Genomic DNA, 26,844 nt, shown 5'->3' with positions numbered 1-26,844 from the left:
AGCCCACTGTTGAGTAGGGACTGTCTCTATATGTTGCCAACTTGTACTTCCCAAGCGCTTAGTACAGTGCTCTGCACACAGTAAGCGCTCAATAAATACGATTGATTGATTGATTGATTGATTGGTCTCTGCGGGTCTCCGTGACCCCTGCCTGGGAGCGGAGCCTCAGAGACAACCGAGACGACCCCCGCCCCTCGCCACCACACACGCACACGTCGTCCAGGGACCCAGGTGTCCAGGACCTCGGTGAGATCCCCAGGCTGGGCCGACTCTGAGTCAGCGCTCCAGACGCCAAATCTCCTGGCCAAGGCCCAGCCCTCTTCGGCTTCCCGCTCCCGCCCTCTTCCCCCAGACCCCCTAGACACCTGCAAGACGTGGGTGTGAGGAGAGGGCGTCTAACTCTCCTTCCCCCCGCCCCGGATTTGCCCTTTGACCTCATCTCAGGACCGAGAAAGCCGGGGTCCCTATTGGGGAGAGAGCAGACCCCGAAGGAGCGGTGGGAAGACGGGAGATGTGTTGGGAGGGGGTTGCGGGAGACTGTGAATGGAGGGCCGGGGAAACCGGGGAGGGTGGGAGTGGGGTCTGGGGAGTTGGGACGGGGAAGGGAGGAGGGTCTTGGGCGTTGGGTGGAGAGGATGAATGAGGAGAAAGCCGGGAGGGGATCAGCTCGAGGGTCTGGGGGAGAAGAGGTCATTTTGGCGGGGAAGGGGCTGGAATGGGGAGGAGCTCCCAGGTGAGGAGTGGGCTGGGCCGTTGGTGCTATGGATGGGCAAGGGGCTGAAGTTCTGGGTCTCTAAAGTGGGGAGAGGACTGGGGCGCTGGATGAGAAGGGACCTGGGAGCTGGGTGGGGAGGGAGCTGGGCCTGGGTCTCTGGGGCACTGAATGGTGGGGGGCGTGTCTGGTTTTCTCGGGAGCTGGATGAGAGGGGGCTCTGCATCTCTGTGTTCCTGGGGAGCTGTGTGGGGAGGGTTCTGGGGCTTTGAGGATTTGAGTGGAGAAGGGTCTGGGCCCCTGAGGATCTGAGGGAGGAGAGGTCTGGAGATCAGAGTCGGGAGTGGCCTGGGCCCCTAGGGACCGGAGTGGGGAGGGGTCTGGGGCTCTGGGGAGCTGAGTGTGGAGGGGCTCTGAGGCTCTGAGGATCTGAATGGGGAGGGGTCTGATGTCTGGGAAGGTGAGTGGGGAGAGGCCTGAAGCTCTAGGGAGTTGAGTGGGAGGAGGATCTGGTAATCTATGTGAGGAGGAGTCTGGGCCTCTGGGGGGCTGAGTGGGGAGGGGTCCGAGACTATCTGAATGGGGAGGGGTCTGGTCTCTAGGAGGCTGAGTGGGGATTGGCTTGGAGTTCTAGGGAGTTGAGTGGGGAGGGGGTCTGGGGGACTAAGTCGGTAGAGCTCTGGAGATCCGAGTGGGAAAGGGTCTGGGGTTCTGGGGGGCTGAGTTGGGAGTGGTCCGGGGATCCTAGTTGGGAAGGGTCTGGGCCTCTGGGAGGTGCTGGGTGGGGAAGGGTCTGGAGATTTAAGTAGGGGGGTGGTCTAGGTCTCTGGAGGCGGAGAAGGGGGTTGGTCCTGGGTGCCGGGTGAGTAGGGGTCTCCGCCTCTGGGCAATGGATGAGAAGGGGCTGGGCCCTCGGTTGGCGGGCGGGGACCCCCCACCCGGGAGAGGCGCCGGAGGGAGATGGGTGGCAGGGGCAGAGCCGGGAAGGTGGGGAGGGGGGCTGGACGGTAGAGGGCCGGCCGGCCGGAGGGACGGACAGAGGGATGGGCCGGAGGCTTCGAGGGCAGTGGGCACGCCCTGCCCGAGCCTGCAGTGCCCGCTTTCGCCAGCTGGCCCTGGGCCCCGCCCGCCCCGCCCCGCCCCGCCCCTCCCTCCCTCCTTGCATGGGGAGGGGGCGCCTCTGCTGCTAAACCCGCCCCCCGCCCTGCATCTCCTTCCCGGGGGAGCGGGCGGAGCGCACCACGGCCGCCGGGGGGGGAGGGGGGGCAGGGGGCGGGGGGGAATGCGGCAGCCCACCCCCCCTCCTTCCCCCCCCCAGCCGGCCCAGCCCTCCTCCCCCCGCCCCCCACCCATCTCCCTCCCCCCCCGTCGCCGGCAGAATGGTTCGCTCCTCCTATTTAATCCCTGCGACGGCGGCGGCGGTGGCGGTGACGGGCGGCGGCGGCGGTGGCGGCTCCGGCTCCCTCCCTCCCTCCCTCCTCTTCCTCCTCCTCTTCTTCCTCCTCCTCCTCCTCCCTCCCGCCCTCCTTCCTCCCCACCCCCGTCCCCGCCTGGGCCCCGGGTTCCGCTGCGGCTCCGGGGAGGGGATCTCTCCCTCCGCTCCGGCCTCTTTCCATCGCCCCCCCCCCAAACGCCCCCCGCCCCCCTCCCCCCCTTCTCCAGCGGGACCCCCCCCACCGGGGGGGGAAAGGTAACACCATGAAGCCCCCCGCGGCCCAGCCCCTGCCCCTGCTGCTGACCCTGCTCTCCTGCTGCTGGGGACCCGCCCTGGCCAACCTCTCCCAGGACGGTGAGTGGGGAGGGGGCTCGGGGGGGCTCGGGGGAGGGGGCCGGAGGGCATCCGCTGATTCCTTGGGCCCGTCCTGGCATCCCGGGGGCGTGGACGTGCGTCTCTGAGGGCGCGCATCCCCGTCTGGGCTGCTGTCTCGGTCTGCGTGTGTGTCTGGGCGTGTGTCGGGGTGACCGTGGGTACGTCTGTGGCGGGGTGGGGGGGGGGAGGGGGAGAAGGAATGGGGGGGAGAGGATGGGGGGTGTCTCCGTCTGAGTATTGGTCCCGGGGGCTTGTTGGGGCGGGGGGCTGTCTGGGGCAGGACTGGGGAAAGCGTGTCGCTGCAGAATATAATCCGTCCCCCCCGCCCCCCACTCGCTTATGCACTCACATATACATCTGTTCCCGGCGGGAGGGGCTGGCGGGAGGGGGCAGGGGGCGAGGATGTTGCGGGGAGGGAGGCGCTCCTCCGCGGATCAAAACAACAACACGGGCGGACCCCTCCCCCCTGTCCCCCTCTCCCCCCCCTCCCCCCCGCCTCCCCGGGGATGCGGGGTTGCAACACGACGAGGCCGAAGGGCGAGGCTGCATCAAAGCCCAGATTGGGGCGGGGGGCGCGGGGGGGGGACACCTGGGTCAGGATGGGGTCGACTCTTCGTCTCCGGGCTGCTTGGGGGCGGGTTGGTGGGGGCGGGGGCAGCCACCGTTATAGAGAGGCTGCAGTCCTGGCTGGGGGGGGGGGGGGGGGGAGGGCGGGACCTGGAGGGAGGGGGCAGTCCGGAGGGGGATGGAGTGTGCTATGTAGGTCAGCGTGGCGGGGCGCGCCCTGGCCCCCCCGGACACGGATGGGGAAAGGAGTGGAGGGGAAAGGGGGCTGCGGTCCACAATTCCGCGGAGGGGGGCATTACAGGGGCTTGGAGGTCCCTGGGGAGGGGGGAGGGAGGCCGGGAGCGTAGGAATGCTCTGTCCCCTTCTCCCCTATCCCCCCTTTCCATCTTCCGCCCCCCCCCCCCGTTATGGGGCTGCGGATGGCGGGGGGGGGGGGGGGTGGCCGGAGACTGTGCCAGGCCAGATGCCAACGGAGAGCAGAAGGGGAGCCGCAGGGGAGGAGACAGGAGGAGAGGCGGCAGCGGGGCCGGGCACAGGCCCCAGGGAGAGAGAGAGACCCCTCGCACAACCCAGGAGGGTCCTAGGAGCCGCCTAGGGGACGCCCCGCTTCTCTCCCACCACCTCCAGAACTGTTTCCACCCCTTCCCCTAAAGGGAATCCCCGCCCTGGGAACTCCCATCTGTTACCATGGAGACCCCAGCCTCCTCTCCCACCCTCTCGATCCCCTGGGGGACTGGGGTCAGACCAGGATCGAGTCCTGATCTGGCATAAATCGAGAGGAGTGGCGGGGTTTTGGGGGGAGGGGTGCCTGGGTCACTGTGATGTGGGGCTGGGGGGTAGGGCCGACTCTGGGGGGTGGGCTGCCGGGTCATTACTGGGTTGGAGGAGCAGCAGAGGGAACGGGAAAGAGACGAACCCGAAGCTGGTGCCAGGGAGCTGGGCAATGATTGGGCACTAAACCCATCCAAATCCAAGATCATCCTGTGACCGGGAGCGAAAGGATGGAGGGGGGAGGGCGTGGGCCCACCCTCAGGTGTTTCCGTAAACACACGTTACCATCTTCAGGATCCGAGCTCCCCACGGAAGGACTCTAGGGGTACCAGGCCTGGATTCCTCGCCCTCCCTACCAAAGCCGGGAAAGGAGGCCATCTGGGGCCTGAGACGGAAGCAAACCTTCTCTCTCCTCTTGGGTCATCGCCGCTTCAGGGCCCGATCTGGACAACAAAGGGCAGCACCTCTGCTCCGGGGCTTTCTAAAGAACCACCTTGCTTACTCGCAGTCTGGAAGATTCCCCTCTCTTCTCGGTGGCCTCCCCCTGTCCAGCGCCGTCCATGCTGCCGGCCTGTGGCTACCCACAGACACTACCACCCCCTCACCCCGACTTCTGGACATAAGCCCTGGAACAGTGGGGGGCTCTGTCTGTCGGCTGGGGGTAGGCGAGATTGTGCAACCCAGGGGAAGGGCGTGGGGAGCCTTCATTCTTCCTGGGAGCCAGCCTCTCCTGGCCAGATGCCAAATGCCATCCCTTCAGGACTGGATTGTTTCACGGTGCCCAGGCCTCGGGCCATGCAGACTCCGGAACATTTCTGCCCACACGCTGTCAGCTCGCCCTGTCTCGGAGAGTCTGTCTGATGGTGGCAAACTTGGGAGGGGTCCACTGCCTGTCCCTGCTACTTTCCCCCACCCCCCCATCCCCAACAACCACCCCCTTCATTGTCCATCTCACACCCTACTGCCCGCAGGCCAAGGTGAAGGAAAACCCGAGACTGGAAATGGACCGGGCGTGGAATCAAGGAATCAAAATTCACTACAATCCCAGCTAAATTCACGGGAAAACTGGTACAGTTCATCGGAATCCCCGTGGAGGATATTGGAATCCTGACAAAATTCACAATAATCCTGGTGCCATTCACCGAAATCCTGGCACAATTCACGGGAACCCTGTCTCGACTGACCCAGAATCCCCATGTAATTCATTGGAATCCTGGCCTAATTCACCAGAATCCTGGTACAATTCACTGGAATCTTGTCATAAATCACCCAGGAGCCCCATGGAATTCACTGGGAGCCTGGCATAATTCACCAGAATCCTGGCCCATTTAATCAGAGTCCTGGCACAATTCACCCGGTTTTCTCCATGGAATTCATAGGAATCCTGGCACAGTTCACCGAAATCCTGGCATAATCCACTGGAATCCCGGCGCAATTCACCCGGTATCCCCATAGAAGTCACTGGAATCCCGGCAGAATTCACCAGAATCCTGGCCCAACTCCCTGGAATCCCCACGGACCTGATCGGTATCCTGGCATAATACATCAGAACCCCAAGGAACCTCCGCAGAATGCGCCACAATGCCCACAGAATTCACCAGATTCCCCTGAGAAATTCACCAGGATGACCGTTCAACTCATCAAAATCCCAGCAGCAGCGCTTCCATCCTGCTTGGGGGCGGTGGGGGGGAGGGGCACACGCTAGGGGAGCCTGCGCAGAGCAGGGCAGACCATGAGACATGAGGGGGTTCCCTAGGGAAGAAAGCTACCCACCCTCAGGCCCCTCCTGGGCCATCTCCTAATCTAGAAGTAATCAGGATCAAACCCTGCTCCACTGCCTCCTTCTTTCCTTCACTATCCGGCTGGGATGGGAATTTAACCCCAGAATGGAAGTACAGAAAACGCTTCCTTCCGTTTTCCTTGGGGGTCACAGACCGTTGCCTGGTAACTTGGTGGACCAAGTTACCCAAAGCCAGGGGCCGGGGCTTTTGGGGATTCAGGCATCCCTGCTCAGTCTCTTCTGACCGCAAGTCCTGGCCCTGGAGTCGTGGGCAATCAATCAATCAATCAATCAATGGAATTTATTGAGCACTTGCTGTGTGCAGAGCACTGTACTAAACGCTTGGGAAAGGACAGTACACCATACCCACCCTTCTAGGAGGACCGGGGGGGCCGGGGCTAAGGGGTGGTCCCCAGCTCCCTCCCAATTCCATCCCCTGTCTCAGTCTATACCACGGGGAAAAAGCCCGGGGCCCTCGGCCAGTCCATTCCTAAGGTGGCAACCAATCAATCAGTGGTATTTACTGAGTGTTTACTGCGTGCAGAGTACGTACAAAGCTCTCGGGAGAGTACAATGCAACAGAGTTCATAGAAATGTCCCCTGCCCAAAATGAGCAAGGAAGCTGCGTGGCCTAATGGATAAAGCCCGGGCCTGAGAGTCTAGAGGACCTGGGTTCTAATCACAGTTCTACTGCTCGTCTGCTATGTAACCTTAGGCAAATCACTTACTTCACTTCTCTGGGCCCTCTAGACTGTGAACTCGTTGTGGGCAGAGAGTGTCTCTCTTTATTGCTATATTATACTTTCCCAAGCGCTTAGTATAGTGCTCTGCACACAGTAAGCACTCAATAAACACGATTCAATGAATGAATGGGCCAGTTACCTCATCTGCAAAATGAGGAGCCCTATAATAATGGTATTTATTAAGTGCTTACTATGTGCCAAGCACTGTACTAAGCGCTGGGGTAGATGCAAGGTAATCAGACTGTGGGAGGTTCACAGTCTTAATTTCCATTTTTACAGAGGAGGTAATTGAGGCACAGAGAAGGTAAGTGGCTTGCCCAAGGTCACACACCTGACAAGTGGTGGAGCGGGATTAGAACCCACGACCTCTGGCTCCCAAGCCCGTGCTCTTGCTACCAGGCTGTGCTGCTTCTCTAATGTGGGACATGGACTGTGTCCAACCTGATTACTTTGTATCTACGCCAGCGCTTAGAACTGCTCCTGGCACATAGTAAGCAGAAAAGCAGCGTGGCTCAGTGGAAAGAGCCCGGGCTTTGGAGTCAGAGGTCATGGGTTCAAATTCCGACTCCGCCAATTGTCTGCTGTGTGACTTTGGGCAAGTCACTTAACTTCCCTGGGCCTCAGTTCATTCATTCGATCGTATTTATTGAGCGCTAACTGTGTGCAGAGCACTGTACTAAGCGCTTGGGAAGTTGGCAACATATAGAGACGGTCCCTACCCAACAGTGGGCTCACAGTCTACAGATGAGTTACCTCATCTGTAAAATGGGGATGAAGACTGTGAGCTCCCCGTGGGACAACCTGATCACCTTGTAACCTCCCCAGGGCTTAGAACAGTGCTCTGCACATAGTAAGCGCTTAATAAATGCCATCCTTATTATTATTACCGTAAGCGCTAAACAAATACCATTTAAAAAAACGAGCTCACAGTCTAGAGAAGTGACATCATGGATTCTTGGAGGTGGGGGACTCTTTTGGACTGTGAGCCCACTGTTGGGTAGGGACTAGTCTCTATATGTTGCCAACTTGTACTTCCCAAGCGCTTAGTACAGTGCTCTGCACACAGCAAGCGCTCAATAAATACGATTGATTGATTGATTGATTGATTGGGAGACAGAGCTGGGCCAGGTGGCCAAATCAGACATCTCTCCCCTCCCTCCTCACCCTGGGGATATAGCTTTAGTGGCCCGATTTGGAGGGAGGGAGGATGGGGAAAGGGGGGAGCTCGGGAAAGATATCCGATGGTGGCGAGGGCGCGTTGTGCCCATGGGGGCTGCGTACTGAGCTCTCCGTGGTGCCCACTAGAACCGCGCACTGAGCTCTCCGCGGTGCTGCCGGAGCTCTCCGAGGTGCTGCGAGGTGCTTCTGCGTGGGGTCCCCCCCCGCCCCCGGACACCGCGTCCTGAATCCGCCCCCGGAGCTCTCAGTGGTGCCCACAGGGCCCCCAAGCCCTGCCCTCTTTTCGGGCCACAGCGCTCTGAGCTCTCCGTGGTGTTTCTCGTTCCCGAGCCCTGAACTCTCCGTGGGCTCTCGCTCTCCATGCTGCTCATCAGCCCACCCCCGCCCTGCGACCCCCGGCGCCTTCGCACCGAGCTCTCCGTGGAGCTCACCGGCCCACCCGTGCCCTGCGCCCCCGGAGCCTGCGCTCTGAATAATATTAATGATGGTATTTGTTAGGCGCTTCCTACGTGCCAAGCGCCACTGTTCTAAGCACAAGGCAATCAGGTTGTCCCACCGGGTGTTCACAGTCTTAACCCCATTTTACAGAGGAGGTAACTGAGGCACAGAGAAGCGAAGTGACTTGCCCAAAGTCACACAGCTGACGAGCGGCGGAGTCAGGATTTGAACCCACGACCTCTGACCCCCAAGCCTGTGGTCTTTCCACTAAACCACGCTGCTTCTTTCCGTGGGGTTGTCGTTTTCCCGTGCACTGAAATCTCCGTGGGACCCATCAATCCCTTCGTCCTGCGCCCCCAACCCCAGCCCGCGCCCCGATTCTTCTAGGTGCTCCCTCCTCCCCGGATCGCCCGAGTTCCAGCCGGGGGTCTCTCTTCAGTCCCCTCACCCCATCTCCAGCCATCTCCTCGGCCCTCCCCGGAGCCCTCCACCGGTCGGGCCCCTCTCTGAACCCCCGAAGGGGGAGGCGGGGAGGGGACATGAATGAGGTGTGTTTGGAGCCCTCTGGGTGAGGGGCATCCGTTCTGGGTATAATAAATCGCTGGGGGTGGGACGGAAATCCAGCAGTGCCCAGATCAGGAGAGAGAAGCCTCCAGGCCCCTCTCTCCCCCACTCTAGGGAATTGGGGCTTCTGGTGCTACTCTCTGAGAGCCCCCTCAATCTCTCTCAGGGCACGCAACAGATGGACCAAGAACCAGGCTGCAGAAATCTAGGCCGGGGCGCTGGGGTGCCAAGTCTAGGCAGAAACAGATGGCACTGTGGGCACACGTGGGCAGGCCTAAGATACCCGCAAGGACGCTCGCTTTCTCCAACTCGCCCCCTCCTTCTCCCTCCCTCATCTCGCCTGGCTCCCTCTCAAAGCCTCCCCCAGCTCTGTTACCCAGGAGATGCCCCTGACTCCCTCCCTCGCCCCTCCTCACCACAATCCCAGGATCACTGCAGCCCGTGGCCACAGCAACAGACTGGCCCAAGTGCCCCTGAGACCAGTATCCTGGGCTGGGTGCTGGGATTGGGCGGGGGGTAGGATGCAAACACAAACACACACACACACACACACACGCAAAACAGAGAAAGAAGGAGACATGGTCCCTGTCCTCAGGGGCTCTCAATCTGATGGGGAGGCAGGACGCACACACAAACACACACATAAAGACACACACACCCACAAACTCAAAACAGAGGAAGAAGGAGACATGGCCCCTGTCCTCGAGGGGCTGCCAATTTGATGGGGGAGGGAACACTAGCCATTCAGTTAAGCAAAACGGGTCAGCTTCAGGGTCCCAGTGAATTTAAAAACAAATCGACTATCAAAATCCCAAATATACACCAGTTTCATTGAAAGAGAACCGAAGTTTCAGGTGGGAACTGGAGCAAATACGGGGGCAGGGTCGGGTGGGATTAATCCGGGAAGGCTTTCTGGAGGAGGTGGATTTTCAGAAGGGCTCCGGAGAAGAGAAGGAACGTGAATGTGCATGCGAAAAGAAGGTATCTGAGATAGAGCAGGAGCTCACTCTGCTCACTCTGTGACAATCGAACGGTGATGTGTAGCAGTTTCTGGGACTCAGTTTCCCCAACTGGAGTGGGGGAGAAATCTTTCTCCTCGGAGGTTGAAAGCAGATGGAAGTGGGAGACAGGGTCCAAGGAAGGATTCCTCCATCTCCCTTTCCCCTTTCTACTCACCTTCTGCTTTCCCTTCACAATTCTTTGCTGGGAGGGAGGAGAACAGGGGCAAAGAGAAGCCCAGATCCCAATCCGAACGTTTAGGGCTTTCCTGTATATTCCCTTTGTCTCTTCCCCCTGAGTTCTCCCTCTCTCTGTCTCTCCCCTCCCCCACTATAGAGGGCTTGGTGACAGCTTTAGCTTCACCGTCCATTGCTCTCCCCTTTATCCCCGGACCACCAGAGGGTAGAGGATTGGGTCTGACACATGTCCATCAGCCCACGAGCTTGGACAAACTTGGGGAGTTAGGGGAGAAGGGGTCGGACTGGGCATTTGGGTCAGGAGACAAGCTATGTGTTGTGGTGGGGAGTTCTGTGACTGGGGAAAGAAGAAAAAGGTGTTTGGGTGTGTGTGTGTTTGTTGTGTTTTTCTAGAGCAGAGTGTCTGTGTGTGCGTTTGTGGTGCCTTAGGGAGCGAAGGGTCGGGTGGAGGGGGGGTCATCTCTGGACTGTTAGCTCGATGTGGGCAAGGAATGGATCTGTTTACTGTTGTACTCTCCCAAGCGCTTAGTACATCGCTTTGTACACAGAAAGCGCTCAATAAATACAAATGAATGAATGGAGTGGGCCCTGCAAACTTCAGACTGGCTCGGGTAGAATCTGGATGGCTGGTCTGTTGATAAGGAGGTTTCCTCTCTTTAAGAATTATTATTATTATTATTATTATGGTACTCGTTAAGCGCTTTTTAAAATAGTATTTATTAAGCCTTACTATGTGCCAGGCAATGCACTAAGCTCTGGGCCCTTGGATCAATCCAAACACCTTCGATCTCCTGCCTGCACTGTGTCCTGCTGGGGGGAAGTATTCCCCGGCTCCCTCCCCCATCCTCACTGTAAAAGAATTCCATTCTAACCCGGAGGGCCGGGAAGGGGGATCCTCAATTTTCCCCGGGTCTAGGGGCCCATTCCTTGCCCCAAACCAGAGATGACCCCCACTCCACCCGACCCTTCGCTCCCTAAGGCACCACAAACGCACGTAAATGAAGCACCCTGCGGTCTCTGTCTCCCTACCTCCGGGCTTCTTCCCAATCAATCAATCAGTCAATCATATTTATTGAGCGCTTACTGTGTGCAGAGCACTGTACTAAGCGCTTGGGAAGTAGAAGTTGGCAACATATAGAGGCAGTCCCTACCCAACAGTGGGCTCACAGTCTGAAAGGGGGAGACAGAGAACAAAACCAAACATACTAACAAAATAAAATAAATAGAATAGATATGTACAAGTAAAATAAATAAATAGAGTAATAAATATGTACAAACATATATACATATATACAGGTGCTGTGTGTGCCGTAGGCTTTGACCTCCCTCTCGCCGCTGGAGGGCGCCCTGAACCAGGGGGAGGGGGCGGGGAGCCAAGGCAGAATTATTTAGGAAAAAAGGTAATTCCTGAGATAGTAGCTGATATGAAATCCCTCCAAGACAACCCTATGAAAAGAAATTCTACCATAGCAAAGCCAAGACCAAGCTGATGGGCCTGGTAAAGGAGCGGGAAGGGGAGATTCTCCCATTAGTTCCCTTAGTTCTCCCATTAGTTCTCCTTCCCTTCCCCACAGCACCTGTATATATGTATATATGTTTGTACATATTTATTACTCTATTTATTTATTTATTTATTTTACTTGTACATATCTATCCTATTTATTTTATTTTGTTAGTATGTTTGCTTTTGTTCTCTGTCTCCCCCTTTTAGACTGTGAGCCCACTGTTGGGTAGGGACTGTCTCTATTTAGTACAGTGCTCTGCACATAGTAAGCGCTCAATAAATACGATTGATGATGATGATGATTAGTTAATAAAGACCCTCTTCTCCCCCCACCCCCTTTTTATGGTATTTGTTAATCACTTACTAGGCACCGGGAACTGTACTAGGCTCTTGGATAAATACAAGCTAATCAGATTGGACACAGTCCATGCCCCACATGCGGCTCACAGTATTAATCCCTATTATATAGCCGAGGTAACTGAGGCCCAGAGAATTGCAGTGACTTGCCCAAGGTCACCCAGCAGACTCATGGTGGAGCTGGGATTAGTACTAGGGTATTCTGACTGCCATGCCTGTGCTCTAACCACTAGACCACACTGCCACCGTACTGCCCAAGTTCCCCAATTCCTTCCCCTCTCCTCCATCCCAGCCTGTTCTGTTATTCCCCTCCCTCTCCCTTAATGTGCTTCCACCTAAATTTTCCCCTTTCTTCCCCAGCAAGGAAACTCCATTCCTTCCCCACCTAGCTGCTGAAAATGAGGCCGGGTGGGAGAGGGCAAAGAATGGAGAGGGTCTCTTTTTGCGGGGGAGGGATGCATGAGGTTTCAGGGGGCTTCATTCTGAGTGCCTTCCCCTTCACCCTCGCCAATACCAATGGAGACCAAATAACAAGAATAATAATAATAACATTTGTTAAGTGCTTACTATGTGCCAGGCACTGCTCTAAGCGCTGGGGTGCATACAAGATCACATAGGAAGCAGAGATCAAAATCTTTCAGTCCCCTACATGTTTGGGGGGAGTGAGGAGGTTGGGGGGGATAAAAATGAGGGAGTTGGGAGTTGTTTATTGTTGTATTGTACTCTCCCAAGCACTTAAGACAGTGCTCTGCAAACAGTAAGTGCTCGGTAAATACGATTGAGTGAAGAAGGATCTGAGCCCTCATTGGAGAAGCCCTGTTCCCCACACCCCGATTTGGGAACCAGAGACGTTCTGGGTGGGAGATAGGGAGGTAGAAAGATGACTGCTGGGAGAAAAGGCTGTGGAGATCAGTGTCATGGGGCCTCGGGGAGTCATTGGTGGGGGGTGGGGATAATGTCATTAGTGGATCCATGGAGGTCAACACGAGGTCATGTTGGTCCCAGCTGTGGGGGTCAAGGATCAGTAATGTGGAGAGCGGGGCTGGGGCGGGGGGGGTGGGGGGGGAGGGACCGGTGTTGGAATGATGGGGAGGGGAAAGACCAGAGGTCACGCTGAGGTGGTCCCTGGTTTGGGATCCATTTCAAGACCTGTAGAAGATGCCGCGGAAGGAATCTTCACAGAGTGGGAGAGATGGAGAGGCCAACAAAAATTCTCCTTACTGAATTCTGGGAGTGGGGTTTCAGGGTCTTGGGGCCCCCTCTAGACTGTGAGCTTGTGATGGGCAGGGATTGTCACTGTTTATTGTTGCAGTGTTATTTCCCAAGCGCTTAGGACAGTGCCCTGCACACAGTAAGCTCTTAATAAATATGTTTGAATGAATGAATGAATGAATTGGGGGGCTCTGGAGACTGGGGCTTAGGGATCAGGTGCTCTAGGAGTGGGGGCTCGGGGGAAGGGGGTCAGGGGCTCGGGGTGGGATTTCCGGGGAAGGGCTTTGGGGTGACTCTGAGAATGATGGCCGTTGTGAGAGAGTCAATGCTTGGGGGCAGAACGGGATCAGTACAGAGCTGGGAAGGAGATGGGGAGGGGAGGGTATCTGAGGGTCAGTGCTGGGGGAATGGAAGGGGAGAAAAATGAGAGAGCTAAAATTTTATACAGGCTAGTGGTAGTGGTGTATGGGAGTGGTGGGAGTGTGGTTGTGTTGTGTTGTATGTATGTGTCAGGAGGTGGAAGAGCTGAAAGTTGCAGGCTAGTGATTATGGTGTTTTGGTAGTCGTAGGAGTGTGTGGCATGTACATGTGGGGATGGAAAAGCTGAAAGTGTGGGTTAGTGGTGAGCGGTAGTGATGACAATGTGTTTTGTTGTGTTGTATGTACATATGGGGGGTGGAAGAACTGAAAGTGTGGGATAGTGGTAGTGGTGTGTGGTAGTGGGGGTAGTATGTTGTGTTATATGTGCGTGGGGGGATGGAAGAGCTGAAAGTGCAGCCAATGGTAGCAGCCTGTGCTAGTGTTGGAAGTGTGCTGTGTTGTGTGCACATGTGGGGGGTTGAAAAGATGTAAGTGCAGGCTAGTGGTAGTAGTGTGTGGTAGAGGTGGTAGTGTGTTGCGTTGTGTGTAAGTAAGTGTGGTCTAGTGGTAGTGGTGTGTGGTAGTGGTAATACGATTGTGTTGTGTGTTCGTGTATGTGAGTGTGGGGGGATGCACTCTGCCCACCTGTGTATCCAGGACAACAAAAATGGCTTCCCCCCACTGCCTCACCGACCCCCAGTTGCATCACCACTGGCGTTTGGTCCTGGTGAGGAACCGGAGAGTGAGAGGAGGAAGGAAGGGAGGTGGTCCAACCAGATTGGGAAGTTGTTGACCCCCACCTTGTCCCCACAGAGAGTCAGCCCTGGACCTCGGATGAGACGGTGGTGGCCGGAGGCACCGTCGTCCTCAAATGCAGTGTCAAGGACCCCGATAACTCGTCCCTGCAGTGGTCCAACCCCGCTCAACAGACCCTCTATTTTGGAGAGAAAAGAGGTACCCATGGTCCCCCAAATGCCTGGGGTATAGATACAGAAAGGGAGGGTGCAAGGGGAAGGGGGCACTGCTGATTTCACCAACAGGAGCACTTGGGGACGCCTCCTCTGTGCAGAGCAGACAGCCGGAGGGATAGGAGGAAGAAGAAGGAGTATTACCCCTGCCCTCGAGACGCTTGCTGTCTAATGAGGAAGGCAAGAAACCACCAACCAACCCACTCAAGATGGTTTAAAAGAGCAAGTGTGGTGTGGCCTAATGTTTAAATCGCAGGATTGGTAGGTCAGGAGACCTGGGTTCTAATCCTGGCTCTGCCACTTGCCTGCTATGTGACCTTAGGCAAGATACTTTGCTTCCCTGGGCCTCAGTTTCCTGGTCTGTAAAAACTCCCCCCACCCCCGCTTTGACTGTGAGATCCATGTGGACTAAGTACTCGTTACTCAGAATCTACCTCAGTCCTTAGCACGGTGCATGGCACATGTAAACAGTTACAAATGCCACCATTTATCACAATTGTTGTCACTATTGTCTCAGTGACCTCACCTGTTAAAAGGGAACTAAGATTGTGAGCCCCATGTGGGACAGGGACTGTGTCCAGCACAATTACCTTGTATCTACCCCAGTGCTTAGTACAGTTCCTGGTAAATAGTAAATGCTTAATACTACTATTACCATCATTATATACAAAATAAAAGCTTGAAACTCTCAGAGACCCCGGAATCCACCCCAAGCCGCTGAGTTGGGGGAAGCTACAGCCTTCCCCCCACCCCCAACCCACAGCTGGAAACCCAATGGAGACACTGAACTCCATTACCTCTAAGCCACTGGATCTTATGTAATAATTAACAGTGGTATTTATTAAGCAGTGCCTATATGCTAAGTCCTGCATTAGATCCAAGATAATCAGATGGGAAACAGTCCCCATCCTACATGGGACTCACGATTTTAAGAGGGAGGGAGAACGGGGTTCATATCACCATTTTATAGATGATGAAACTGAGGACCGGGAGGTTAAGTGACTTGACCAAGGTTACGCAATGGAGTTTGGGTCTCCTGCTATCCAGTCCCATGTGCTTTTCCACTAGGTCATGCTTTCTGTGTCTGGGAGGCTGGATAAATTTCGAATCTCCCCTGTGATTATGCCCCCTGCCCCGTGCCTGTCCCCCACCCCGAGGAAGACCAGGAATGGGCAGTGTCTTTTCCAACATTTAGTACAGTTCCTGGCACTTAGTAAGTGCTTAACAAATACCATAAAAAACTAAAATATCTGCAAGTTCAAGGTGTCAGGATAAACCCTCTGCCTAACGCCCATCTTGAGTTATTTGATGGGGAAAGTCAGGGATGTGGGAGGGTAAAATCTGACTCATGAGGTTGGATGTGTAAAAGGCGATATTCCCATGGATTTTCCAGGCCTCCAGTTTTGGTGGCAAATCTCCCTGATGGACCATGGAATAGATCCAGGATGGCGTTGCTATCATTCTTCTTTAGACAGATGGAAAATTCACCACTCAAACCGTGGCATTTATTGAACACCTATCGTTTCAAGCGCTTGTGAGGGTAAACCCATTGTAGTTGTGACAGCATTTATTGAGAGCCCCCTGGGGGTTTTTTAATGGCATTTGTTAAGTGCTTACTGTGTGCCAGTAACTGTACTAAGCGGTAGGGATAGATACAAGCTAATCAGGTTGGACACAGTCCATGTCCCACGTGTGGCTCGTGGTCTTAATTTCCATTTTACAGATGAGGTAATTTAGACACAGAGAAATTTTTGTTTGTTTTTTAATGGCATTTGTTAAGCACTTACAGGCACTGTACCAAGTGCTGGGGTAGATACAAGCTAATCAGGACATGGACACGGTCCACATCCCACGAGGGATTCACAGTCTTAATCCCCATTTTACCGATTAGGGAACTGAGGCAGAGAAAAGCTAAGTGACGTGCTCAAGGTCCCACAGCAGACAAGTGGTGAAGCCAGGATTAGAACCCAAGTCCTTCTGACTCCCAGACTCTTGCTCTCCACTAGGCCATGCTGCTTCTCTTCCCAGGGTGCACTGAATGGCACTAAGCATCAGAAACAAAGGATCTAGTCTCTGCCCTCCGGGTGCGCTTCCAGTCTAGAGTCATGCCCCCCCCCCACCCCCCGCAGAGACAGGGAGACCCAGAGATGTGAGAGTGAGACAGCCCAGAATGGAGAGAGAGACAGACAGACCGACACTTAACCACGAGGATGGTTGTCCGGGAGGGGGACCGGCATGCAGTTCCTCCCAGTATCTGGTTGCCATGGAGACAGAACCCTGGGCTGGACGGACCAGGGGGCCCGATCCAGGCGATGCTGCTGAGAGTCTCTGTCTTCTTCGCCATCCTCCCCCGCTGCAGCCTTGCGAGACAACAGGATTCAGCTGGTCCACTCCAGTCCGCGAGAGCTGAGCATCAGCATCGAGAAAGTGTCCCTGGCAGACGAGGGAGAGTACACCTGCTCCATTTTCACCATGCCCGTTCGCACGGCCAAGTCGCTGGTGACTGTGCTCGGTGAGCCCACCTCTGTCCTAACCTTAAACAAAACCTCAACCCCGATTCTCACCCCAAACACACTTCAAACACCAACCTTAACTCTAATCCTCACCCAACCCTCAACTCAACTTTAACCCTAATCCAACCCCAATCTTAACCCCATCACACCCCAAACCCCATCTTTAAACTTAATCCTAACTCAACCCTCAACACCAACCTTAAACCTTACCTTAACCCAAACCCTGATCTCAGTCCTCTTTTTAAGGTATTTGTTGAGTGCTTACTGTGTGTCAGGCACCATACGAAGCACTGGGGTAGCTACAAGCTAATCAGGTTGGACACAGTCCATGTCTCACATGGGGTTTACAGTCTTAATCCCCTTTTATAGAGGAGGAAACTGAGGTCTAGAGTGGTGAAATCACTTCACTTCTCTGTGCTTCAGTTACCTCATCTGTAAAATGGAGATGAAGATTGTGAGCCCCATGTGGGACAGGGGCTGTGTGTCCAACCTGCCAGGTTGTATCTACCCTAGCCCTTAGTATAGTGCCTGGCACATAGTAAGTGCTTAACAAATACCATAAAACAAACAATCCTTTCTCTTAAATACAACCCCAACCTTAAAACTAACATGAACCCAGTGATAACTGCAACATCAACTCAAACCTCAATTCTAATTCTAACACCAATCACAACCACCACCCTAATTCCAACTTCGGCCCAAACACGAACGCAATCCTAACCATTCATTCATTCAATCGTATTTATTGAGCAGAACCCGAACCCTAAATCAAATCTATCTCCAAACTCAGCCCCTATACCTACCCCTCCTAACTTCCTCCCCCACCCCCAGCTGGTCAGCCATCCTCCATGGATCCAGGAGCTCTGGCTAGCTTGGCAGTGAGTTGCTCATCTTGGAGAGGAGTGGGAGGGTGACAGGGAGGTAACTATGGTTTCCCTTCATCCTACTGAGCCTTCCTGATTCCTCTGTGCACCAGGAGTCCCCCAGAAGCCTCTAATCACCGGCTACGAGTCTCCAATCAGGGAAGAGGGCACCGCCCGCCTCACTTGTCGATCTTCAGGCAGTAAGCCTGCTGCCCAACTGAGCTGGAGAAAGGGAGACCAGGAGCTCAAGAGTGAGTGACCAACCCTCTGCCCAGCACTGGGGTCAGGAAGGGGAGTGGATGATACTAGGGTGGGGAGTGGGCTGAAGGGAGACGGGGTGGGGGGGCACAGTTCCAGCTCCCCGTTATCATCATCGGAAACAGTATTCTGGGGTGGATTCATTCATATTTATTGGGCGCTTATTGCACTGTACTAGTCACATGGGAGCATACAGTATAATAATAAACAGACACATTTCCTGCTCACAATGAGCTTATAGACCATTAGCCTGATCCCTGAATGAGCAAGTTTGTGTTCTTATTTTCTGGGTCGTGACTGACACAAGCATTATAGAGGAGGGTGACTGATCATGTGTGTGTGTGTGTGTGTGTGTGTGAGAGAGAGAGAGAGAGAGAGAGAGAGAGAGAGAGAGAGAGAGAGAGAGAGAGAGAGAGAGAGTATGTGTTTGGCCAGAGGGCAGGGAATACATTTATCAACTCTGCTGTGTCGTCTCTTCCAAGCGTTTAGTATAGTGCTCTGCACATGGTCAGCACTCAATAAATACCATTTTTGGGGGGTTTTGGTGGTGATTGTTAAGAGCTTACTATGTGCCAGGCACTGTAATAAGTTCTGGGACAGATCAAGTTAATCAGGTTGGACACAGTCCATGTCCCACTTGGGGTTGACATATTGATCCCTATTTTACAGGCGAGGTAACTGAGGCACAGAGAAATGAAGTGATTTGCTCCAAGTCTCACAGCAGACAAGTGGCAGAGCTGGGATTCGACCCCATGTCCTTCTGACTCCCATGCTCTATCCACTAGGCCATGCTGCTTGATTGATTAATTGATGGTGAAGTCCACCTTTGAGAGTATGTACAGCTGAGAAAGCCAATACAAGACACACAGTCCATAGTGAATGTGCAAAATTGTTTGCCCTTGTGATCAATTAAGCTCTTACTATGTGCAGAGCTCATAAGCACTTTGTAAGCACTTGGGAGAGGACAAGATAGCGGAATTAACAGACAAATTCCCTGCCTATAACAAGCATGCAGTGTGAGCCCCATGTGGGACAGGGACGGTGTCCAACCTGATTACATTGCCACCACCCCCACACCTCCCCAGGCGAGGCCACCCGAGTGCAGGAGGATGCCAACGGCAAGACGTTCACGGTGAGCAGCTCGGTGGAGTTCCAGGTGTCCCGGGAGGACGACGGGGCCGCCGTCACATGCGTTGTGAAGCACGAGTCCCTACAGAACACGGACCGCTCCACCTCTCAGCGCATCGAGGTCTTGTGTACGTCGCGGGGAGGGTGGGACCGGGGCCAAGGGAGAGGGGGATGAACCCATGGAGAGGGGATGGACCCAGAAGAGAGGGGGAGCGTCCTGGAGAGAAGGGGCAGACTCCTGGAGAGAAGGGGCAGACCAAGGGGGAGTGGGCAGGCCCAGAAGAGAGGGGGAAGGACCCAAGAGAGAAAGGGGGAGGGTCCTGGAGAGAAGGGGCAGATCAAGAGAGAGAGGCCTGGAAGAGAAGGGGAGGGGCCTAAGAGAGAGAGGTGGAGGGTCCTGGAGAAAAGGGGCGGGCTTGAAAGAGGAGGTGGACCCAGGTGAGGGAGACTGTAAACTCTCTGGTCTGTAAGCTTGTTGTGGGCAGGGAATGTGTCTGTTTATTGTTATATTGTACTTTCCCAAACATACAGTGCTTTGCACACAGTAAGCACTCAATAAATATGATGGAATGAATGAATGAAAGATAGAGAGGGGAAGGGCTCTGGAGAGAAGGGTCAGGGCTGAAAAAGGGAAGGTGGACCCAGGGGAGAGGGGGCATACCTTGAAGTGAGTGGGTAGGCAAGGGCTGTGGGGGGTGTCGGCCAGCATCTACCAGGGGAGACAGGAAATGGTTTGGGTCTCTATCTGGGTGACAGGGCTACTCCAGGGGTGGGGTGCTGAGCCCTGGGTGATCCGGACTCCTCCTTCACAGATACACCGACGGCATCCATCAAGACCGAACCCCTCCAACCCCGCGAGGGTCTTCAGCTAACGCTGCAGTGCGAGGGACATGGCAATCCCGTGTAAGGACCTCCGGCTCCCTCTTCCTCCCCTCCCACCATCCAGAGGAGGCTGAAAAGCCCAGCCTCTCCATCCCCCAATCTCTCCAGTCCCCTCGGGCTTCCCCAAACCCACACCGCTGATCCCTCATCCCGTACATCCATCCTACAAAGATGGCGGCGGTGGTGTTGATTGTGATGGTGATGGTGGTGGTGGTGGAAATGATGGCAGTGGTGGTGAAGCTGATGATGGTGGTGGTGGCAGGGAAGGTGGCAAAGTTGACGTTGACCATGGTGGTTATGGTGGTGGAGATGGTGGTGGTGGAGATGGTGGTGGACATAGTCATGGAGCCCACTGTTGGGTAGGGACTGTTTCTATATGTTGCCAATTTGTACTTCCCAAGCGCTTAGTACAGTGCTCTGCACACAGTAAGCGCTCAATAAATATGATTGATGATGATGATGATGGAGGTGATTCTCATGTTGATGGTGGTGATGGTGGCCGTGGAAGTGGCGATGTGATGGTGGTGATGGGGTGATGACAGTGGTGGTGATGATGGTGTTGATGGTGTTGATGACACTCATGTTTTTGATGGTGTCAGTAGTGATGGTGGGAGAGATGGTGATGGTGGTAACGAAAGTGATAATTTTGATGACGTTGATGGGGATGATGGAGGTGGAGATAATAATGATGACGTGGTGATGGCAGTGGAGATGATGGTGGTGATGGTGGCGGAGATGATGGTGGTAATGGTGGTGGAGGTGATGACAATGATAATTTTGATGGTGTGGACGGTGGTGATGGTGGTCATGGTGGTAGTGGTGTTGATGATGACAATGATAATTTTGATAGTGTTGATGGTGATGATGGTGGTGGAGATGGTGGTGATGATAATGGATGTCAGTGGAGTCGGTGGTGTTGATGACAGTGATAATTTGGGGAGTGTTGATGGTGATGATGGCAGCGGAGATGGTGGTGGTGATGATGGTGACAGCACTGGAGATGGTGATGATGATGGTGACGGCCATGGAGTTGGTGGTGTTGATGATGGTGATAATTTTGATAGTATTGATGATGGCGGTGGAGATGATGATGGTGGTGACTGTGGAGATGATGATGGTGATGGTGGTGTCAGTGGTGGAGATGATGGTAATGTCGGTGGTGATAGTGGGGATGAGAGTGATGATTTTGATGGCATTGTTGGGGATGATGGAGGTGGAGATAATAATGATGAGGTCGTGATGGCAGTGGAGATGGTGGTGGTGATGGTGGTGTGGTGATGACAATGATAATTTTGATGTTATTGATGATGATGATGGTAATGGTGGTGGTGGTGATAGTGGTGTTTATGACAATGATCATTTTGATAGTGTCAATGGTGATGATGACGGTGGAGTTGGTGATGTTGATGATCGTGAAAATTTTGATAGTGTTGGTAACGACGATGGTGGTGGAGATGATGGTGAAGGTGGTGATGGCTATGGAGATGATGATGGTGATGGTGGTGGCAGTGGTGGAGAGGATGGTAATGACGGTGGTGATGGGGTGACGGTGGCAATGGTGGTGATGGTGGTGATGGCGTAATGGAGCAGGAGACACTCTACCGCTTGCATCAGACCCCAAGCTACCAGGATGGGCTTCTCTCAGAGTTCTGTTGGCCCCAGGTTCCATCCTCTCTGCTTCCACCTCCCCCTCCTGCCCCCTTAGCCCCCCAACCTCTCCATCTCCGCAGCCCTCAGCAATACCTGTGGGAGAAGGAGGGGAGCGAACCACCACTGCAGATGGCCCAGGAGAGTTTCTTGATCTTTCCCCTGCTCAACAAGAGTGATAGTGGCACCTACCGCTGCACCGCCACCAACCACCTAGGCAGCCATGTCGCCTACTACACCCTGAGTGTCAACGGTGAGCCCCCAACACTAATAATAATAATTATTATTGTTATTATTATTATGGTACTTGGTAAGCGCTTACTATGTTCCAAGTGCTGTTCTAAGTGCTGTGGTAGATTCAAGTTAATCAGGTTGGACACAGTCCCGGTCCCACGTGAGGCTCACACTCTTAATTCCCCTTTTACAGATGAGGTAACTGAGACCCAGAGAAGTCAAGTGACTTACCCAAAGCCACACAGCAGACATGTGGTGAAGCCAGAATTAGAACTCAGGTCCTTCTGAATCCCAGGCCCGTGCTCCATCCACTAAGCCATGCTGCTTCTCTCCTTCCCTACCACCACCACCATCCTGCCCTGCTCTCCTCCCACTCCGTTTTACCTTGTGCTGAGCACTGGGGTTAGAGATGGAGGTCATCCGATCAGAAATAGTCCCTGACTTGAGGGCTCATGGTATCTCATCCCCATTATACAGTTGAGGAAACTGAGGCCCAGAGAGGTTTAGTTATTGGTCTATGGTCACCAAGCAGGCCAGGAGCAGAGCTGGGACTTAGACCATGGTCTTCTTACTCCCAGCTCTGTGCTTTTTCAAACAGGCCACGCTGCCAGATCTAGAGGGTCTATTGCTGGGCTGGAGATGGGGGTCGGGGAGGGGTGGGGGGCTGCTGAAATTGCTAAGGGGTATTTGCCTGATGTTTTGCGGGGTCAAGAGGATGCTGTTCTCTTTGCCCTTTTTTGGAGCAAGGTAGAAACCAACAGTGCCTATGGGTGGACTCTGATCTCACCCCCTCATAGTGATGTCATCCAAGGTGATGCCAATCCCCAGAAGCCACTCCCATAGTGGTCTAGCATTTTGGGATTCTTACCCAGTCGTCTGAAGGGAGGTAGTGTCACCCTTGATGGGGTTAAGATCTTGCCAAAACCTCCCCAACACCCTCAAGACCGTCCCGGAATGACCCAAACAGGAGATAAATGTAGACAGGAAGCCAAGGGTCCTTCTGGGAGGGGAGGAGGGATCTCTTTCCCCTTATTCTTAAATTTCTGGCTCCTGGAGGTGTGATTTAAAGACCACGATGATGGCAGAAGCCAAATCCTTGGATGAAGTGTCAGGTGGAGACATGGAATGATCCAGGGAAGAGATAGGCAGGGTCAAAATACTTCAGTGGAGTCAGAGGTTAGTGGAGACCTCAAACACCAGACTCTGAGTCTACCCCAATCACTGCTGCATCCATCCCCTGGAATTCACAGACAAGCAGGGGGAACCCGACCAAGGGTCTTTCCAGTTCTGCTCCACAGAGTGCCACTGAGGGGGACGCCAGAGCTGGGTCCCGACAGCCCCTGCTTTCCCCATAACCTAAAATACCCAACAATCAATGAACGGTATTTTCCAAGTGGTTCCTGTGTGCGTGCACTGTACTGATTGCCTGGGAGAATGCAATAGGGTTAGAAGCCACGATCCCTGCCCTCAAGGAGCTGACAGTCCGGCGGGGGAGATGGACACAAAGTAATTTACAGAAAGAATAAGAGGAGAGAACAGTGGATAAATTCATTTTCTCAGCCATGAGTCGGGGATTTGAGCACAGGTCCTTTCACTGTCTACATTCCTATCTTGTGATGTTCTGGGCAGGGGGGTTCCCTTCCCCCCACTCCTGGCTTCCCCCAGCCGGGTGGGCTGCAGACTCCACAGATACCCAGCCAACAAGATAAACAGAAACCTCCAAGGGAGAGGAAAGCGTCCAAGAATCTCGGTCATCCCCGACCACTTGGATGACGCCTGTCTCTCCTTCCCTCCTCTCCCCCCTCCCCCACCCCCGCCTGATCCGATCTTAACTCTTACGGAGAAGAACCGATTTCCAGTTTGATCTCATCTGCTTTAGATGCTTGGCTGAGGACCAGGAAGCCTGGAAGCCTGGAAACCAGGAAGCTGTCTCCTGGAACTGTCTCCTAGAGGCAGGAGAGATGGAGGAATGGGTTTCCCGGGGAGACACTGCTTCTTTCCTGGAAATCTGCAAGGCTGGAGGAATGGCCCCTCTCGACGGAGCTGAGGCAGGCCGCCCTCCTGCTCAGAGGCAGGGGATTGGACTCGGTGACCTCTGAGGTCTATCCTGATCCCGACCTTTTTGGTTGGAGGGGTGGATTTTTTCCACCGTGGGAGGCTGCGTGGGACAACTGGATGGGATCTTCCCGACGAACATTCCTCCTGTCACCTTGATTCAGAGCCCCCCAAGCCTTGGAAGTGGGGCAGTGAAATGGAGAAGTACAGGGGCAGGGGAGACCGGGGCCTACTCCCCTCCCAACAAGTTGCACAGACAACTCGTGGGGTCCTGGGGCCTAGGTCTGCCTGGCCCACCCTCCTTACTGACCACCAGAGAGTGACCACGCTGCCTTGGCAGGCTGCCGTGGAGGGATGCCCTTATAGATAAGGAATTAGGTGACCGTTTCAGCCAAATGTCAGAAGCAGGGGCTGGGTGTCACGTATGGATCTGACCAGGAGTCGGGCCATCTCTGCTAAACCTGACCCTCTCCTACACACCCGGTGACCACACCTTTGGGGTCGGTCCACCCCGCACAGGGCTGGCCATGCCAACATCTGGGAATGCAGGCCATAGGAACGAGCTTTTGGGGGTGAGACATGTGGGAATTGGTGACATCTTATCCCAGAGTCTGCACATCAAAAGATAAAGAGAGAAGCAGAGGAAATAGACCCATAATCTCAGCAACAGGAGAAAGAAGAGGATGGGGGGATGGGTTCAATCAGCCAATCAATCCATCCGCTGATGGTCATTATTTCTCAATATCGGATCAAGGACCAAGGAGGTGGGGAGAAAACAGGGTGGGACCTGGGCCTTGTTCCCCTGATGTTCTTGGCCTTTCCCGGCTTGTCGAGCCCCCTCCTCAAAAGTAGGCTGAGAGAGACTCCAGCCAGGGCTGTTATGCTGTGTCTCCCACCCTCCAGACCCCAGCCCCATGCCTGCGCAGACCAGCACCTACCACGCCATCATCGGAGGGGTAGTGGCCCTCATCGTCTTCCTGTTGCTCATCCTGCTCATCGTCCTAGGCCACTATCTGATCCGACACAAAGGTCAGGAGGGGCAGGGCAGGGGGTGGGGCGAAAGCTGGACCATGGGACAGGTGGGAAGGGTGGGAAGGCTGGGTCTAGCGGGGAGAGATTCTTCCCAATCCTGCAGTCACAGACCTGCCAACGCTACAATAACAGACCAGACAGAACCCCAGCAACCCTACAGTAGCAGACCAGCCAGACCCCTGCCAACCCTAGAGTAACAGACCAGCCAGAGCCACAGTAACTACAATAACAGACCAGTCAGAGCCCCAGCGACCTTACAGTAATAGACCAACCAGAGCCCCAACAATCCTACAATAACAGACCGGCCAAAGCCCTGCCAACTCTACAATAGCAGGCCAACCCTACAATAACAGACCAGCCAGAGAGCCCCAACAACTCTACAATAACAGTAGAGCCAGAGCCCTGCCAACTCTACAATAATAGACCAGCCAAAGCCCTGCCAACTCTTCAACAACAGGCCAACCCTAAAATAAAAATCAGCCAGAGCCCCAGTAACCCTACAATAACAGGTCCAACTAGAGCCCAGTAACACTCCAACTAGACCCAGCCTCAATGGTGAACATCCGAATACCCTAAAGCATTCTTCCCCCGTCCCATCCACCCGATACCCAACTTGAGGAGGTCCAGTCTTCTCCTCTTGTTTCTCCGCATCCCCAACTTCTGGTGTCTACCCCGATAATTCAGCGCTGGGGTGGATCCCTCATAATCAGATCGGTGACAGGCCCTGTCCCACACGAGGCTCGTGAGGGGCAGGGATCGTCTCCCCGTTTTACAGATGAGAAAACTGAGGCCCCGGGAGGTTACATGACTTCCCAGGTGTTCCAGGGCAGGTGGATAAAGGGGCACGGAAGGATGGAGGAGGAGACCCAGGGAGGGCTCTGGGAGAAGCCCCCCCACCAACCTCCCCAACTGTCCCCCCACTCAGGCACCTACCTGACGCATGAGGCAAAAGGCTCTGACGACGCCCCCGACGCGGACACGGCCATCATCAACGCAGAGGGAGGCCAGCCGGGAGGGGACGACAAAAAGGAGTATTTCATCTAGAAGCGCCCACGTCCTCCAGCCCCCTCCACCCTCCCACGGGGTGGGGAGGGGCATGGGCCGGGGGAGCGTCCACCCAAGGCTAGCCGGGGCCGCGGCACCAACCCGGACTTGTACAGAGCCCCCTCCATCCCCCACCCAACCAGGGGACGCCCCCTCCCCCTCCCGCTTGCTCCCCATCCCTCCCCCCACCTCCCCGCTGTACAGGTGTCTGCTTGGGCGCGGTTTTGTACTCGGTTTGGAAATGTGGGGGGTGGGAGATCGGGCGGGGGGCGTCGCTCTCGGCCCTATCTGTGGCTTCTCTCTGCGTTTGGATTTCTTTCTTTCTTTTCTGAACAAACCAGAAACACATCAGTGTCCGGGCGGGACGAGAAGAGGGGAGCTCTCTCGCCCACCGCGGTGGGGATGAGCGTGGGGGGCAGGGGTCGAGGAGGGGAAGGGGTCCCTGGGGGGGGGGTTAGGGAGGGAACGGGGGCGTCTCAGATGCACTCCCCCTTCTCCCTCCCACCAGTTTCCCGCTCGGTTTAGGAGCACGTGATTGGCTTCTAGGGTATTCCTGGTCTGCTCTTGCTGGGGAGGGGGGCAGGACCGAAGCTAAAGGATCGCCCCTCAACCTCAATCCCCCCTCGCCCCCCCCCCCCCCCGTCAGCTCCTTCCCTCACTATGCACCCCACCCCTCCAGGTCGCTTTTCCCCAATGGACCCAGGGGGTCTTTATCCCCGAGGACCTCCCACCCCACCACCTCCCATCCCTAGGGTCTGTCCGATGGACGAAGGAGAAGGAGGGAGAGAGGGAGGTGTGATTTCCCCCCCCCGCCCCCCGCCCCCCGATCCCTCCTTCTCTGCCCCTCCTCTCCATCGTCCTCCCTGAGCCGGTTGCCATGGAGACAAGGTCCGTCCCGCTGCCCGGCCGAGAATCAACTCCTTGGCATCTCTCAAATGCCCTCCCCCCTCCCCCGAGATGCCCGCTGAGGCCCTGGGAGTGGGGGGAGCAGAGGGAACTCCTCCATGCAAACGGAGCCCTCCCCTAA

At 55.1% G+C, this 26,844-nt stretch overlaps 1 protein-coding gene across 1 annotated transcript; it reads left to right on the top strand.

The window, feature by feature from the left end:
- Window positions 1-2,388: 2,388 nt before the first annotated feature.
- On the top strand, window positions 2,389-26,231 carry CADM3 (cell adhesion molecule 3). Its single transcript, XM_038768788.1, has 9 exons — window positions 2,389-2,501; window positions 14,007-14,147; window positions 16,521-16,673; window positions 17,651-17,788; window positions 18,881-19,051; window positions 19,736-19,826; window positions 21,536-21,705; window positions 24,645-24,770; window positions 25,699-26,231. Exons 1-9 carry the CDS (start codon window positions 2,411-2,413, stop codon window positions 25,815-25,817), a joined length of 1,200 nt encoding a protein of 399 aa, XP_038624716.1. The 5' UTR covers window positions 2,389-2,410; the 3' UTR covers window positions 25,818-26,231.
- Window positions 26,232-26,844: the final 613 nt, after the last annotated feature.

The sequence above is a fragment of the Tachyglossus aculeatus genome, chromosome Y4, assembly GCF_015852505.1.
Source record: "Tachyglossus aculeatus isolate mTacAcu1 chromosome Y4, mTacAcu1.pri, whole genome shotgun sequence".
Classification (NCBI taxonomy): domain Eukaryota; kingdom Metazoa; phylum Chordata; class Mammalia; order Monotremata; family Tachyglossidae; genus Tachyglossus; species Tachyglossus aculeatus.
Note: the sequence above shows the minus strand (reverse complement) of the source record. Positions and strands in the feature narration are given on the sequence as shown.

What these genes read in the sequence shown, in the direction of transcription:
- CADM3 (XM_038768788.1), top strand. Translation starts at nt 2,411, where the DNA reads ATGAAGCCCCCCGCGGCCCAGCCCCTGCCCCTGCTGCTGACCCTGCTC. An exon ending in GGCCAACCTCTCCCAGGACG is followed by an intron (nt 2,502 to 14,006) that starts GTGAGTGGGGAG and finishes TTGTCCCCACAG; the next exon opens with AGAGTCAGCCCTGGACCTCG. An exon ending in CTACACCCTGAGTGTCAACG is followed by an intron (nt 21,706 to 24,644) that starts GTGAGCCCCCAA and finishes CCCACCCTCCAG; the next exon opens with ACCCCAGCCCCATGCCTGCG.